At 33.2% G+C, this 17931-nt stretch overlaps 1 protein-coding gene across 3 annotated transcripts; it reads left to right on the plus strand.

The window, feature by feature from the left end:
* The first annotated feature begins 5652 nt into the window (after positions 1–5652).
* On the plus strand, positions 5653–16130 carry LOC143254040 (uncharacterized). Of its 3 annotated transcripts, none has more exons than XM_076508772.1 (3): positions 5653–5954; positions 7420–7609; positions 13801–16130. In XM_076508772.1, the coding sequence occupies exons 2-3, from the start codon at positions 7423–7425 to the stop codon at positions 14673–14675; spliced, it is 1062 nt and encodes a 353-aa protein (XP_076364887.1). In that variant the 5' UTR covers positions 5653–5954; positions 7420–7422; the 3' UTR covers positions 14676–16130. The 3 variants fall into 3 exon arrangements, with proteins under 3 accessions (XP_076364887.1, XP_076364888.1, XP_076364890.1); XM_076508773.1 differs by having other exon boundaries at positions 5653–5812; XM_076508775.1 differs by lacking the exons at positions 5653–5954; positions 7420–7609 and adding an exon at positions 11316–11349.
* Positions 16131–17931: the final 1801 nt, after the last annotated feature.

Consider the following 17931-nt stretch of genomic DNA (forward strand, 5'->3'; position numbering starts at 1 on the left):
GTGAGATTATTGAGGGAGACAAGAGCAGACGATATTTAATAACCACCAGTTTAAAATTCTGAAATAGTTATTAAAATGGAATAAAGTTTAATATACAAAAAGTGGCTGTGAAGCTCGACTTGCAGTTTGAAGGTCGGAGGCTTGAGTCGCCACTACCGAACATGTTCATTGTATAAGTTAGTCGTCTGGAGTTTGTTAAGTTGAAAAAGTGTTTGTCATAGCATTTCAGAATGCACAGCTACGACAGAAAGTGTTCGTACCCCTGCGTCGTTTTTTCTTATAACTTAAAAAGTATCACGATTAGGATAATGAAAGTAGAGTATATCATAAATATTATACTAACACACATCTACATAAATTTGTATGTAAATTGAACGACAAATAAACTGTTTATAAACAAATAACCAAACATAGGAGGGGCAGAGAATGTTCGTGTGTCTACTTTAATGGTCGGTTGTATAGTCTTTCAGATGAATTACTTGGCGCAATCTCTCCTCATAGTCCTCCATGATCGTTTGACAGTACTCGACTGGCATTTTCTTCCATTCTTCTTTACAGAAGGCTTCCAAATCTTGCAAGTTTTTCGGATGACGCTGATGAACCATGGTCTCCAACTCATGCCAAACGTTTTCAATTAGGTTGAGATCGGATGACTGCGATGGCCGCTCCACAACGCTTATATGGTTCCTCTGTAGCCAGGATTGCACATATTTCGATGTGTGCTTAGGGTTATTGTCGTGTTGAAAGATCCAATGACGCCCAAGCTGCAAGTTCCGAGCAGCATCATTCTTGATATAAGTGACTAATATATCAACGTACTCTTCTTTTTTTCATGATTCCGTTGACGCGGTGCTGCCTACACGAGAAGAATTGAAGGAATCCCATAGCATGATCGAACCACCTCCGTGTTTAACTTTATGGACGGTGTTCTTTGGAAGATTTCGTTTCTCCTTCTTACGGAAAACATGGCGAAAATCATTGTGGCCGAAAATCTCGATTTTAGTCTCGTGTGACCAAAGAATACTCTTCCAATAGGTAAAGGGTTTATATAAATGCTTTCTTGCATACCTCAATCTTGCTTCTAAATGAACAGGCTTTAAATATGGAGTTCTACGAGGATGGCATGTTTTGAACCCAGTAGAGCATAACTGTAGAGGTGCTTACTTCAACCCCAGTTTCCCTTACCAGTTTCTGTATGTCATTACATGTTAAACGAGGGTTCCTACTAACTTCTCTGAGAACCTTCCTATTGGTTCTCTCTGGAATTTTGGTGGGTCATTCGGAACGAGGGAGTTTAGCAGTTAATCGTGTAAGTTTAAACTTGGCAATTATACTTTGAACAGTAGATTTCGGCACATTAAGTTGTGTAGCAATATCGGAAAGAGACACATGAGACTTGTATTTTACAATAATTCGGTTTTATTTTAAATCACTGGACAGTCGTTTCCTGTTTACCATGAAGACCAAGCAGATAATGTCGGAGACGGCGCTAAATTGCCGGAAGTACATTTTTTGCTGGCTAAATTCCAATAATTATGAATCCAGTGTCTAGTTCTGGAAAGGTATAATGTAGTTTATTCGCCAAACTAAACAAAATTTTTACAGGAATATCAGTTTTTTCACACGTTCCGAACTGTACGAACACCTTTTGCTCCTCCTATTTTTGGTTATTTGTTTATAAACAGTTTATTTGTCGTTTAATTTACATAAAACTTTATGTAGATGTGTGTTAGTGTAATATTTATCATATATTTTACTTATATTAGCCTAATCGTGATACTTTTTAAGTTATGAGCAAAAAACCACTCAGGACGCAGGGGTACGAACACTTTCTGTCGTAACTGTGTGTGTACTAATTTAAAGGCCCGACGACACGATAGGTAAAAAAGTCCAAGGGCCAGGCTGTCGAAAATTTTTATGTTTAGGTATTTATTTAGAATCATATTTTGCAACAACAATAATGAGAAATGATTAAAAATACGATTACAGATTTCCTGTTTTAGTTTTTTTCACGAAGAAAATAACAACTAGTGCTTGAACAATTTTCTCTGCACGTCGTGTTTGAGAAGATGGTAGCGATGACTCACTAATTCGTTGTACTAACATGTTGAAGTGAAAAAAGAAACAGTTTCATTTTGTTACGCTCAATTAACAACGACGCGCAGAGTACGTAATACTAAAAACTAAAAGATTTGTTTGTTTATTTCACGTTAAGCACAAAGCTATACAATGGGCTATCTATGCTTTGCCCACCAAGGGTGATGAAACCCGATGTCTAACGTTAGAAGTTCACAGACAAGTCGCTGCGCCACTGGGGGTATTTTATTGGTTTAATTTTCTTTTTTTTATTCGAGTACAAATTCAAGTATTTTCAAATTGTTACATAACTCTATATACGCCATCTTCGAGACTTTTAACCTTGATATTTAGAAAGCTCTGGTTTGTTTGTTTGGAAATTTCGCACAAAGCTACTCGAGGGCTATCTGTGCTAGCCGTCCCTCAGTGTAAGACTAGAGGGAAGGCAGCTAGATCACCACCCACCGCCAACTCTTGGGCTACTCTTTACCAACGAATAGTGGGATTGACCGTCACATTATACACCCCACGGCTGGGAGGGTGAGCATGTTTCGGATTACGAGTCGCACGCCTTACGCGCTAGGCCATGCCGGGCCAGAAACTCTGGAAAAATGATGCAATTTCAACTCTAATTACATAATAAAACAAACACATATTCTGTAATGACAAACCGAAACCAAGCCTTCAATGCGTTTTGTCGTCATACGTGGCCCGGCATGGCCTGGCGCGTAAGGCGTGCGACTCGTAATCCGAGGGTCGCGGGTTCGCGCCCGCGTCGCGCTAAACATGCTCGCCCTCCCAGCCGTGGGGGTGTATAATGTGACGGTCAATCCCACTATTCGTTGGTAAAGAGTAGCCCAAGAGTTGGCGGTGGGTGGTGATGACTAGCTGCCTTCCCTCTAGTCTTACACTGCTAAATTAGGGACGGCTAGCACAGATAGCCCTCGAGTAGCTTTGTGCGAAATTCCCAAACAAACAAACAAACAAAGTCGTCATACGTCTACGGCGACATATGATATGCAGCAGTGTATGGTTTTGCAGTTTGATGTATAATGGGGTTTATTATCGTTTGTTTGTTGTTGGTCTCGGTGTGTGCGTATAACTGTTTCCACGGATTTTGGAGGAAATTTGTTGATGTTCATGAAGTATTGTTTTATTTTGTTGATTATATTGACCTTTATCGCTAAGTTAGCTGTGACGGTGTCAGGAATGTCTGCAGAGGGCAGCATTTGCCCCCTTCCCGAAAATATTTCTGTGGGCGCCCATGCACGTTGAATATTATTAACTGCAAGACCGTACAGCCTATTGTTTTTTGCCTTTAACATTGAAGATGGATTAACATGAAATTGAAAGACTTGTATGTTTAACATGTTTTTAGTAATCGACCATATATTATCTGTATGAGATGGCAAAACCGAGTAGATAGGGCGACGGATTTTCTTTTTAGAAATGATCTGTGGTCTACGAATAAGTTAAGCGATTGTTTTAACTTGCGTAGCAACCAAAAGATAAATTACGAAGCTTAACTTTTCATTCAAGTTCAATATAAGCGAGAGATACGACAGGTAATATGACTAAAGTGTTTCTAAAGTACTTTGTATCCAACATTCAGGTCGCCCAATGATAAGCAAAGTACTTTGAATATCCTGGGGCAGTTACTGACCCTAATTCGAGATCAAAAACGAATTGTGTGAAATAATATTACAGAACCAGCAACTCTCGTGAACCCTTCAGAGCATTTATCCAATCGGAAGATCGCTCGAGCTTCTCTGTCGTACATAGTAAAAACACTAGAATGCACTAATAGAAATATGCACATACCTTTGGTGATCCACTTTCGACGAAAAAAATGCACTATTACGTTTCAATCATTACTTGGTAGTTAACAAGCCAGATTATGAATTCGAACGCCCATAGTTAAGTCCTGTTGTCGAGAAATTGTACTCTACACACAGTGGGTGCGTTATAAGAATGATAGTCAAATCACACTATTCCATTAGTTAGCAGTGGGCTCTGTTGGATGGGTTTCATCCCTCTGGGCTGTTAGTTCAAGGTTAGCGCAGATAGTTCATTATTTAACTTTGCGTGAATATTCGAAATAGAGGAGTGTACCATTGAAAATAAAGTTTATATGAAATCTTTCCACATTGCTAATAATATACAAATTTCATTAAGTATGTTTATTGATCTAAACTACCGCCACTTTTTTGAATGTGACATAACGTTCACAGTTTCAAATAAAATAATAATTTTTTCCTCTTTTTGTGCGAGTATGAAATTCTCAACAGAACAGAATCAAACGGATGTTAAGATTGTGTTCTGTTCGCTAATTGTGAATTTAAGGATTTCGCTTACACTTCTAAATAATATAAATATAGACCGTGTTGTTGTTAGGCTTACAACTCGTCTGAAGTACAACAACACCCAGTCTACTTGCTTGTAATTGTTTGGTCTTCTTCCTTCAACATATCCTCTGTTCCTTTTGTCAAAGTACATTCAGTTGGTTTAATTACTTTAGAACCACGCTTTGACAGAATAAATTATTCTTATCTCCTTTCCTAATGTTAGTCTTTCTCTAACATATTAAACGTTAGGCCTATCACTTCTACCAGACTTATCTTTACGCACTTTCCTTTTCCTGTGACTTTATTCTTTACCTTTTCCCGCTCATCTTACTTTATTTATATGTTTATTACTAAATCGTTTGTTCGCTATATTCTCTACATCAATGAATTACAAACACAACTTCCAGTAATTACCTATTTTTATCTCTCTTTTAGTAATACAAATAAAACAATTATAAAATATTCATTCACAAAATAAGCTAATTAATAATACCTACACTAAACAGTGTTTTACATTATGACAGAGCTAAAATGAGGTAAATTACATTAAAGGTATCGCTTTAGAAACAGCAGGTGGTTTAATCCTTTCTTTTGTCCTGCAACAGACTTATATCACCAAGATCCAGTGGATGTCCACCATGCTAGAAATAATTAACCTTCTTTTTACACCTTTCTTTTAAAGTATGGTATAATCTAAATTTTTACGAATTATGAAATTGTACTGAGAATTTATATAACCTTCAGGAAACGAAATTCCTCAGGCGAAAGATCGTTTTAACACAGAATATTATTAAAAATAAAAGGCGACCAAGAATAACGCAAGAAATATGTCGCTTATATCAACTGAACATGGTAGATTGAATTATTAATCGCTGATGTCAATTGAAAATGAAATGTAAACAATTGAATTTTCAATTGTTCCTGAATTATTTTCTCTGATAAGAGATAGAATAGTAAATATTTTACTTGTTGTGTTTGGTTATTTATTAATCAAGATCTGTACTGTTTTATTTGTTTATATAATTATGTTCAAAGATAAAAAAAATTAACGTATAGTTTTTGTTTCGTTTATTTAATTATGTTGGAAATTTTTTTTTCAATCAAGTATTTAACTGTGCTAGAAAACAAAAGTTTTATGAAACAATATTTTTTATTATTTATAGGATGAGAATACTTTTGGGAATGTGTTTAAATTTTAGCCCAGGATCTCGTAAATATTTATTCTGGCGCTACCTGGTGTAAATGTTAACTAACGTTTTTTATTTTATTGTTATAAGAAGTTTTTCGTTTGAACGTTTATATTTTTACCCCTTATACTTTTGAAAAATAATAACAATTAGAAAGCACTAGACTTTCCTGAGTCTGTTCAACGAAAAACTTGGTTTCTCCAGGTGAATTTTAAAACTTTAGTGGTTTTCCTGTGTGTTGTCAGACATTGAATGTCAGTTGATAGATACGATGATGTGATCCAACACTTATTCAAGTCTTTGATTAATTGTACATAATCGGTATTAGTTCAGATGGTCATCTTCGGTATGTGGACAATAGATTTAATAAATATTTTAATTATTATTTTTCTAATTCTAGCACGATGAACATAAACATACAACAAAGTTCCTTATCCTTTCTTGATAATGAACCCAGTCTATTGATGTCAGTGACAGTCTTAATATAGTTCAAAGTAAAACTATATTTGTCTTAATGTAATCCTGCCACATACTACTGTTAAAAAGACAGGATGATGGCCTCTTTAAGAAGACGCCATTTCTTTTCATTGTTAATAAAGTGTATTTTAAAGTGTAGTAACCGAGTTGGTCGTATCTTTTTTTATCAAGGCTTCTTGCATGTCAGTTGTCTTAAATGCATAAATGTATGGCCATCAGTTGGTCAAAGAGACCTTTAATGGATCTCGGACAACAAAGCTGAAATAACAAAAAAAAAAAAAAAAGCGAAATTGATCGATTGATATCCAAAATTAATAGTAATTGTTTGAAATAGTCTCATTTTATTCAGAGTGAAGTTCCTGCACTGAAGTTATAATAAAAATCTTTAGTAATGTGACAGAAAATACGTGTCATAATTGTGTGATATAAAAATACAGATATTTGACTGAAGGTACACAACTCAAGTAAAACCTTGAAACTGTAGAAAAGAAGTTTGAATTTGAGAAGTGTGTGTAGATACTTAATGGTTTGGGAAATGAATATTTGGACCTTGGGAAATTAAAGATTAGACACTTTGGTTATTAATATTCCTGAACTAGTTGTTTTACATACATTAAAATAGCCTAGAATAGTGCTGTTTTATTTATAAAACTCTGGTATGATTACATAGAGAAACTATAAATATTATAAATGTGGTAAGTTTTTACATGAGATTTTGAAATATTTTGTGCTTTTTAAGTTTAATATTTTTAGTTTAATAAGTTTAGTTTTTTCAGTTTCTAAATACTTAATTTTTCTGTCACCTACACAGTAGTAAATATACAAGACGTTCTGAGGTGAGTTTTTAAATATTTTTGTAAAAATGTATATTTTATAATTTGCTACATTTGGATGTGGTATGCTACTTTAGTTTAAATCTGTAACTATCCCAGTTAAAATAATTATTGTGCTCCCTAGTGACACAGCATTATGTCTGCAGACTTGCATTAAAAACTGGAATTTGATACCCGTAATGGGCAAAGCACAGATAGCCCATTGTGTAGCTTTGTACTTAATTCAAAACTAAAATAAACAATAAAATAATTAGTGTTATTTCATATTTTATTGTCACATAAAGTTAATCAAACATCAACCATTGATGGTGCTGGTGTTTTTATTTGAAGTAATTATCTGGTCATGACATAAGATAGTTCACTGAAGAAACTCATTACTTCCCAAAAAAATACCAGCTGTAGCTTTTAAGCTTTAAAACAAGTGAGCTTTGGACTCATAACTGTTTTTTTTCTGTTTTATTGTTCCCAGTTATTAATCTATTTTGACTTTTTATATCAAAGAAAATGTTTGTGAAGGTGAAAACTGAGCAGTCGAGTGACTTACAACAAGATGACATTACTTCTCAATTCAGTGAGAGTGACAATGACAATGTCCTAGACATTGCAAAACATGATATTACAAGTGTGACAAAGGAAAATGAATACCAGGAAGAGTTACAACACGCTGATTCTATGTTAGAAGATACATCAGGTACGTGTGATTATATATTATGGAAGGAATGTTGGTAGATAAATGACAGATCTCTGAGTTAAATATTAGTAACCATAACATTGGAATAATGACCAACACATGTTACAACAGGTACTTGTCGTATTGTGCTTGTACTTTCTTTTATAATTATGGATCTCCTTATAAAAATTGTTGATATTGGATTTGATGAAGTCCAGAAAATATAGTTTTAAAGGTTCCTTCACACAGTCCACTTTACAATATTCTATCTTTTTACATATGTCCTCCTTCCAGTTTACACTGTAAACTTTTTTAATTGTGTCCTAACTTAATTCCAGTGGTGAGGCCATCACGGCCAGGTGGTTAGGGTGTTTGAGTTGTAATCTTAGAGTCACAGGTTTGAATACTCATCACACCAAACATGATTGCTATTTCATCATTATAATGTGATGATTTATCCCACTATTTGTTGGTAAAAGAGTAACCTAAGAGTTGGTGGTGGGTGGCGATGACTAGCTGCCTTCCCACTAGTCTTATGCTGTAAAATTAGGGACAGCTAGGGCAGGTAGCCCTCGTATATATCTTTGTATGAAATTTAATAAAATAAGCAAGCAAGATAAATTCTGTTGTCACTCTGATCTTCCTTTTATGTTATCTTCTGTACCTGGTTTACACTACTAGCATGTATTCCACTGACCGGTTTTCCTTCCTGTATAAGATTCCTTACTTCTTGACTATGACCATTAACTCTATTAGCTTCTTTTCTTGTTGTAGCCCTATCATCTCTTGCATGTTTTTCTTTACACTTGTACAGATTGTGTCATTTCATGACTTTGTGTGAGATTCCTCATTTATTTCACCAGTGTTTTTTCTATTAATATGATCTGGAAGTAATTCACTGCTTTATGTCTTGATCTAACAAACACTAGAAATAGTCTGTTAAAAACATGTAGGTAGTAAGAATTAAGACTACACTGACCATTTACTTAGAGGAAAACTGTTACTGCTTTAACACTAATGACTCCATCAAAGAAACGTTTATACTGAGAAGTTTAGACACGAGTATACAAAAAGATCAGTGACATTGTAATATCCTCAGAGGGTATTAACTGTGCAAGATTTACAATTTGTGATTTATTTCATTTCTCATAGAAGGAAAAGTGACATCAAAGAGTCTCTCAACATTACTGAACACCAGCAAAACTGTTCGATGACACCTGGAGTTAGTGAAGTGGATTTATTTTTGTATGAAACCTGATACCAAATCAGAAAATGGGGTGAACAGACTTGAATGTTTGTATACCAGGACGGCTGGTATGGGTATTAAAACATTTACTAACAAAGCTGAGAATAACATTTCGACCTTCTTAGGTCATCTTCAGGTTAACAATAGGTTAATGAGAGTGGAAGGTTCATTCACCTCCATTGTGAAAGTCAATCTTCCTTTAACAGTTTTAACCAGTGCTTCAAAAAGTTTTACTGGATTATTTTTGGATTCAGAAATTGCTAAATGTTACAGATACACTAGAACCAAAACTTAAGAAATAGTTAGATAAATGGCCAGCAGTTTAACAGAGTGAATTGTGAGTGACAATAAAACTAGGGCTTCTAACTTGTCCACTGATGATGTTCACAGTAAACTGTACCCTACTGTCAGTGTGATAATTCAACAACAACAAAGAAAACATAATAAATTCATTACTTTCTAATCCTAATTTAATTTGAAAATCAACTGATGAGAAGACTGCAGGACTCCTTTCAAAGTCTTTAAAGTGGGAAAACTGTGTATCTTTAACTGTTGGCAACACAAATGTGATGATAGGAAGGAAAAGGATTTTGGAGGTTGTCGTCTGGAAAGAAGTTTTAATATCAGTTTGATGAAATTCTTGTTGACATTTGTTATCATTTGTACAAGAAACAAGAACTTCCAGAATCTGTGTAAGGTGGAGACCAAAACTATCTTGAAGTATGTGTGCACACACTGGCTGTCTCTTGAAAAATACTTGCAGAGGTTACATGAGCAGTAAAGACCTTTCAATCAACATTTTGCAGTCAAATGTAATGAAAATATGAAAAAAAATCAATGTGAAAGCAAACTTTGTTTCATGCAACTTTGTTAACATCAAACTCCATCTTGGATTGGTGATGACAAGGAAGATAAAACAAAAAACACATAAAATATCCTAAAGAAAGCCAAGATAGTTACTTACTGGTCTTTTAATCAACAGGACATTGTAATTAATAATTGTTAAATAAAACATAATTAGTAATGACACTATTTTCATTAAGGTTTTCCCCTTATCCCAGTTCAGAATACTATTTATTTTAACTTAATGTTGACAGGCATGTGATGCTCTATCCACTTTACATTACAAGCCTTTTTCTTTGTTGTTCATGTCTTAATTCTTCACGTTAAGCTTCCTTTCTGATTGGACCCAGATATACCAGACTGTGAGTCAGACTTCTCATAATGTCATTAAATATATTACATTATTCATCCTGATTCCATTTTACAAGCGACATTCAAATCCATTTGGTTGGTTAAACATTGAACATTGTTAACTGACTGATGTCTCTCTGGTCAATGATTTCAAAATTTATGTTTGAGTGCTTACATAATCAATGTTTAACTTTTCACAAATATCCCAAACATAACAAAACTTTCTGTCCAATATCCACTACACTGTAAGCTTTATATGTGACTTGTTATTTTACTGAAACTTCAAATTTGAAATAAATAGAATGTAGCACCATTGACAAAACATGTAATAGCTAATTGTTTATTTGTAATATCCACACAGCTAAAACCTGAATATACACAAATTATTTGAATATTTATAAAAGTGTACATACAACAACAGAAACTGGACAAAGATGAAAAACACCAAAGAAACTAGACATCAGTTTTTGTCACTGATTCCTCAGAAATGTTTGAGATCAGTAGAAGTAAATCTTCTTTGTCATTTCAGACATCTCTAAATCACCAATGAGAAACGATTTCTTAATATAAACAGTGTGACTGCTTAGTTTGATGTTGGAGATAAATTACTACTGATGTATTACCATTTAGCTATAGAGTTGCTAGTGGAAGGAAGCAAAAACCTAATATTTATTTGTATGTATGTATATGTAAAGTAATAAATAAACAAATTTTAATCTTGTAACTAAGTTAACAAAATGATAAAACAAATTAAAGCTTCAAGATTCACTTTGTTTGTAAACAATGTACATAAAACATTAAAACTGTTTCTCCTCACAGATGGTAAAGTTAAGGATTGTACAGTTTGAACTGATAAATATGGGCCTTTAAATATGAAAACTGGTAAATAAGTAGCTAACAGTATTAACAGACATTACTATGATTAAAATAGTGACATCTAGCTATACAATATAATGAGTTGTAATATAACATGCAGTAGCTAGTAAAACATAATTCTAATATTCATCTAACATGTTAAAATTGTTCATTTGTTTTTAATACACATTTCAAATTTGTTCTCAGTCCAATGGGAATGTTTAAGTGTAAAAATAAAAATAATTGGAGACATGTTCTTTTTGCACTGATTCTCTCGTAATGTGATGGAGCTAAATACAGGGTCTTTCTGAACTTACTGAAATTTTATTTATATTCTACAAGAAGATAATGAGATGATAAAGGAAGGAAACCCCTTCAAGAGTTCCCTGATGTGAAGAAGATAAAAAAATGAAACAGGAGAGAAAGAAAAGAGAAAGAAAAGTCCAAAGATGCGTTTCACTATAAAGTATGTACTTGACTGAAGGTCAACATAAGTATTCGTCCTCATAAAGCAACAAAACTGTAAAAGAATTGTCATTTATTCTCATGAAAGAAACAGGAAAAACGGAAAGTAACAAGAAGATAGAGAAAAACAGTAAACTTTTCTGGGAGGGGATAGCTGAAATTGCAATTTTAAAACAATAAGATTTAAAGTGTTTTTGTTTAAAAACACTTGAAAATATTTTTCTGTCTTAGTGTTCAAATTCCACAGAAATCAATAGTATATCAGGAAATTTTGCCCACCGAGGTTTGCAGTATATTTTAAATTAAAAAAATGAAAATAAATGATTATGAATTTAGTAAAGTCATAATTTTTTGTTTAGGTTGTGTGAGTCTATGAAAGCTCTAAGCCATAAACAATAACAAAATTAATGTTTAGTTTACTGCAAATTTATGTGAACTTGGTGTTCAAAATACAGCATGAGAAACCATAAGTTGAATGTAAGATTTATGAGCTTAGAGTACAAAATATTGAAATGATAAACATATATTATGAATAACTTGGATCTGGCATGGCCATGTGGTTAGAGCACTTGATTCATAATCTGAGATTTGCAGGTTCGAATTCCCATCACACCAAACGTGCTAGCCCTTTCAGACATGGGGCTTTATAATGTGATAGTCAATCCCACTATTCATGGTTAAAAGAACAGCCGAAAAGTTGGTGGTGGGTAGTGATGACTGGTTGCCTTCACTCTAGTCTTACATTGCTATATTAGGGATGGCTAGCTCAGATAGCCCTTGAGTAGCTCTGAGCAAAATTCAAAAACAAAGAAACAAATAACTTGTATTATAAATTACTTAGAATGTTTGTTAACACAAACTTACTGTGTCAAGTAATTTAAATGTTTATAATGAAATAACTTTGAGTGATTTCTGGTAGAAAATAAGTTAAATAATGTATAGAGTAAAGAAAATGTAAAAATTTGACAAAGTGCTATCAGTGATATTAAATGTGACTGTTACAGTGCTTTATTGTGATATGTCTCACATCCTGTTACAAAGTGCTATCAGTGATATTAAATGTGACTGTTACAGTGCTTTATTGTGATATGTCTCACATCCTGTTACAAAGTGCTATCAGTGATATTAAATGTGACTGTTACAGTGCTTTATTGTGATATGACTTACTTCCTGTTACAAAGTGCTATCAGTGATATTAAATGTGACTGTTACAGTGCTTTATTGTGATATGACTTACTTCCTGTTACAAAGTGCTATCAGTGATATTAAATGTGACTGTTACAGTGCTTTATTGTGATATGTCTTGCTTCCTGTCACATGATAGCTTTTCTTGATTTGTGCTGCTTTCTGTATGCCCTATTTTCTCTCTCCATTTGCCCTGAAGTTTTCACCTAACATCATATGATGTAGCTGTTCTGTAAGGTATTAATAGACATGTAACAACTCTCCACCAATAGCCTGTCTTGTTAGAGTTTTGTGTTGTTGATTTTTATTGTTATCCTTGGACCCAACCAACTTTGTCCTTGGCTCCAACATTTTCACTTCTTTTTAGATGCAATATATCAACCTCACATTTGTTCAGCTGTGTGCTGGTGGAATAGAAGTGACACAATTTTATAACATGTGATTTAACCTACACATACAGAAAAATCATGATTAATAGAAGGATTTGATTAGATTAATGTTTAGTTCATATATTAACAAATTTTAAATTTATATGTAATAAACATTATTTAAAAATATTCTAACAAAGGATCAGGTTTTTCCCTAAAACAACTAGAACATCAGAAACCCCAGACATCTTGCCTGTTGAGTACATCATAAAATTAAGGTGATGGTAATTTCAAACTGACCTTACCTATAAAAGCTGTAAACATTCAAACTGTTTATAACTTTCAGAGAAACTATTTTCAATAATATGTCCTCAATTAATGAAAAGAACACCAGTTGTGTTCCATTCTTCAGATTTCTCTGTTGTTGTGTATGTATTGTTTTAATATATTTTAGCAGTCTGTGATATTAGATTATTGTAAGTAATCACTCAGTAAGTTCCAAGTGTTTGTTGAACATTTTTGTTAATAAAATTGTTTACTTCTGTTCTTTGTAGATCTAACTTACATGGTCAAGTGTTGTGACAAGCTGTTTCCAGATTATTGTATTTGTTCTTTGTTTGTAGATCCAACTTGCATGGTCAAGTGTTGTGACAAGCTGTTTCCAGATTATTGTATTTATTCTTTGTTTGTAGATCCAACTTACATGGTCAAGTGTTGTGACAAGCTGTTTCCAGATTATTGTATTTGTTCTTTGTTTGTAGATCCAACTTACATGGTCAAGTGTTGTGACAAGCTGTTTCCAGATTATTGTATTTGTTCTTTGTTTGTAGATCCAACTTACATGGTCAAGTGTTGTGACAAGCTGTTTCCAGATTATTGTATTTGTTCTTTGTTTGTAGATCCAACTTACATGGTCAAGTGTTGTGACAAGATGTTTCCAGATTATTGTATTTCCACACAAGAAACTTCTTATACAGTAATTAAAAATAATGAATTTGAGAAGAAAGGCTGCAGTGATGTATTTAGTGAAACGTTTACAAAGGAAAATAAACCAAGAACATCTGATGTTTCTCATAGTGTTGATAAAATGTATAGTTGTGTTATGTGTGGCACAAAATTCTGTAAAGAAAGTGCTCTAAACAAACATGAAACAATACATGTTGGTAAGAAACTATATGGTTGTGCAGTGTGTGGTAAAAAATTTGGAAGAAATGGTGTCTTAAAAATACATAAGAGAATACACACGAGGGAGAAACCATACAGTTGTGACATGTGTGGCAAAGAATTTTGTCGAAAAAGTGACCTAAAAATACATATGAGAATACACACTGGAGAAAAGCCATTCAAATGTGTTGTTTGTGACAGAAAATTTGGAAGTAGTAGTGACTTGAAAAAACATGAAAAGATACATAGTGGGGAAAAAAAACACGACTGTGTAGTATGTGGCAAAGTATTTGGAAGAAATAGCGACCTCAGAATACATCAGAGAATACATACTGGGGAGAAACCATACAGCTGTGTAGTGTGTGGCAAAGAGTTTGGAAGTAATAGCAGCCTGAAAAAACATGAGAAGGTCCACGCTAATGAAAAAAAATACAGTTGTCTTGTATGTGGCAAAGAATTTGGGAGAAGTAATAACCTAAAAATGCATCAGAGGGTCCATGTCAGGGAGAAGCCTTACTTTTGTTTAATGTGCAACACAGAATTTTCAAGTGACAGTGATCTCAAAAAACATGAGGAGACACACAGTGAGGAAAAAAAAACACATTTGTGAAATATGTATTTAAAGACTTTGGAAGCAAATGTTACTTATAAAGATGTTGGGAAACTCGCAGTGGGGAGAAGCTATATATCTGTGAAATGTCTGATGAGACATTTTGAATCAAAGGATACTTGATAAAGTAACAGAAATCACATATCAGAGGAAGAGCCTGAAGTATAGTTGTAGCAAACAGAGGATACAATCTGAATTCAAACTGTACTTTTGTGATGTCTGTTGTAAGAAACCATTGTAAAAATTCATTATGAAAATATAAACTGCCCTTATAAGAGAAGACAGAGATCTCTGTGTTGAATGTGGCCAAGAACTTTTCCTTTTAAATATGTAAATGAAAATTACTGACCACACAAGGGGGGGATGACTGACACTATTTTAGTTTTGGTTAAGGTGATATTAAATATTGTTTAAACGTAAAACAGTTATATTACCTACATTATAGTGTACGTTAAAGGCGTGAGCTTCAAAGCAAGTACAAAAGTAATTGTGGGAGTGTAAAACCATTAAATAAAGTAGTATGTGCTGAAGATATTGATAGGAAATGATATTTGGACCTAAACCACTGTATTTGATTCATTACAAAAGTGTGATATGACAGTAATTTATGTACATGCATGTGATGTTGAATTCCTAAGCAAAGGATAACCCAGATAGAATGGCTGAGTTGAGAGACTTTCAGGTGTCAGCCCAGATAAGCCATCAATCTGTGAAACAGATGGCAATCAATTTAAATAACATGATTATGTATTACAATTTATGTAAATATTGAGATTACATGGAACTCTTAACTTTGTGGTGATGAGAAACCTACCTGAACTAAAAGTGTAAAAGCTCGTACCAGTCGTCCTGAGATATGTTAAAACTCTAACTTGTTGGGTGAGGTAAAATTTGTAGAATTACTAGATGTGTGTAAAATGTACACTCGTAATTAGGCTTTGATTTTTTTGTGATAATTAGTTATGCTAATTAAAATCTATATAATGAAACAGTTTCTAAGATAGTTTTTGTTACATTTTAACAAGTAATTTGATCCATAGTTTTCTGTGGTGGTTGGACAAACGTCTCTACATGTGATCTTCAGAGTTGATACTTAAAGATTATTATTCACCTCACATTGTAAATAACTCTAAACTGTACTGTTGAACAGTGTTGTTGATTGTGGACAAATTTGTGTGACATCTTAAATAATAATCATAATAACATATAATTTTTTTATATTTGACATTTTTAGGTAGCACACAACACAAAATAAACATATTGGAGTAAATAAATGATTTATAACTAAATGTGAAACTTTGCCACAGCTATTGTATTTTTATAAAAGATGATCAACCCAGTAGGCATGTTGAGAATTTGTTAAGTGTAGTACAGATCTAATTTAGTTTAAACATTTTGTTTGTGTTATGTTTGTATTGTCTGGTGTATTTTATTAAATACATTAAAATATTGTCAGTGTGTTTAATTCTTTTAACTTCAGGTGATTAAATCTTTATAAAAAAGAAGAAAATTATACAAAAGTCTGGGAAAGAGAGACACTTCTATCCATGTGATTAATAACAGTTATCTTGGCCATTCTGGACAGGTCATAGACAGTCTTGTGGAACTCCATTTTTCATGAATTATGATTATAATTCTCCTGGAGATAATGTCAATACTGTTATTGTATAAACAAAATCTTTGTCTTGTTGTTGTTTGTGTTTAAAGCCAGCAAAGTGAATGTTATTTTAGATTGTATCCATAGGAATATTAAATGCAAGTCTTAAGAGGTTATAATGTTATTGTATAGGTCACTGGTTAGGCCACATTTGGAATATTTGAGTTTAGACTTTGGTTCCTTACCATAGGAAGTGCATTAAATTATTATTTAATATTTGTGAATTTTAACACCACTTGTGTATTAATATTGTGTAATTATCAACTAGCAGGCCAACTAGCCACACCATGAAAGTCGAATACTACGTTTATAATGCTGGGAACTTAAGACAGATGTGAAGGTTGTTGTGTGAGAACAAGATAAGATATCTAAAATTGTTTTTTCTTGAAGAAAGATTAGTTTGGTATTTCAGATCGTAAAGTAATTCAATTGTGTTGATATAGCATTGTTTCATACTTGTGAAAATGGTAAGACCAGGGGATATGAATATAAATGTTTGCAGGATGGGAGTCGTCTTTAGCTAAGACAGTTTTATTTTTCAGAGTGGTTAACATTTGTGATGGGTTTACTTCAGTTATGGTGAATACAGTTAATGGAGTTTTAAAGGAAGGCTTGATGAATATTTGAATGATAAAGGCTGGCTTTGAATGTTTTATTTGATCCTTAAATTCTGTGTTTAATAAGGAAATGATTATATTTTACTGACCAGTATGTTACATCCAAAACATCTAGTTTATGTCTAATTACCAAGGAGAAACAGTAAAGAATTAAGTTCAAATCATCCTATTATGTTCCTGAATATGTAGTACTTCACCAACTGATTATACTTGTATGTCAGACATAAAAAAATATATAACATGGTTCTGAGTTTACATTCCTCTTGTTAAACATGCTTGGCTGTGGAGTATTATAACATGACTGTCAATCTTACTGTATGTTGTTGGTACAAAATTTGGTGTTGTTGACTAGCTGCCTTCTGACAAGTCTGTCACTGTAAACTAGGGGACAGTTTGTGGATATAACCCTTGTGTAGTTTTGTATGGACTTCAAAATAAACCAAAACAGGTACTTTACAGGTAACTCTTAAAGTGTTTTTATGTGAACATTTATAAAATATGATGGTAATAAAATCTACAACTCTAACCTTAATCCAAGCTGAAACATACAAGAATAATGAAGTAATGAGATCTCCAACATACACTGAGAGGTAGCAGCAAGGCACTATCATATGATTATTCAGTAAATCAGGAATGGTGTATTGCACTTTTAATGGCAGAAAATGACTCAAAATAACACATTGACAAATATATATTAGTCCCAGTGGATTTATTTTGTCCACATGAATGCTTATTGTGTTGAAAACGGAAAGTTACAAGTGAGAAAAATTAGAACTTTGGTTGGTAATTCCACAGTCATTACAACTTGGAAGCACTTGATCATATTTGCAACCTTTCAGTAATTGTACTCATCTTAAGAAAATACCACAAAGGATAAAACGTTTTTGTGAGGTTGTTATCTGTAGATGATTGGTGTAAATCATATGAACTGTTCTGTGAACAAAAGGATCCACAAAAGAAGCAATTTTAGAATAACTGTGTT

This window comes from Tachypleus tridentatus, chromosome 6, assembly GCF_004210375.1.
Source record: "Tachypleus tridentatus isolate NWPU-2018 chromosome 6, ASM421037v1, whole genome shotgun sequence".
Lineage (NCBI taxonomy): Eukaryota > Metazoa > Arthropoda > Merostomata > Xiphosura > Limulidae > Tachypleus > Tachypleus tridentatus.

Coding starts and splice junctions, on each gene's coding strand:
- LOC143254040 (XM_076508772.1), top strand. CDS start 7,423: ATGTTTGTGAAGGTGAAAACTGAGCAGTCGAGTGACTTACAACAAGAT. Junction 7,610..13,800: donor TATGTTAGAAGATACATCAG/GTACGTGTGATT, acceptor CTTTGTTTGTAG/ATCCAACTTACATGGTCAAG.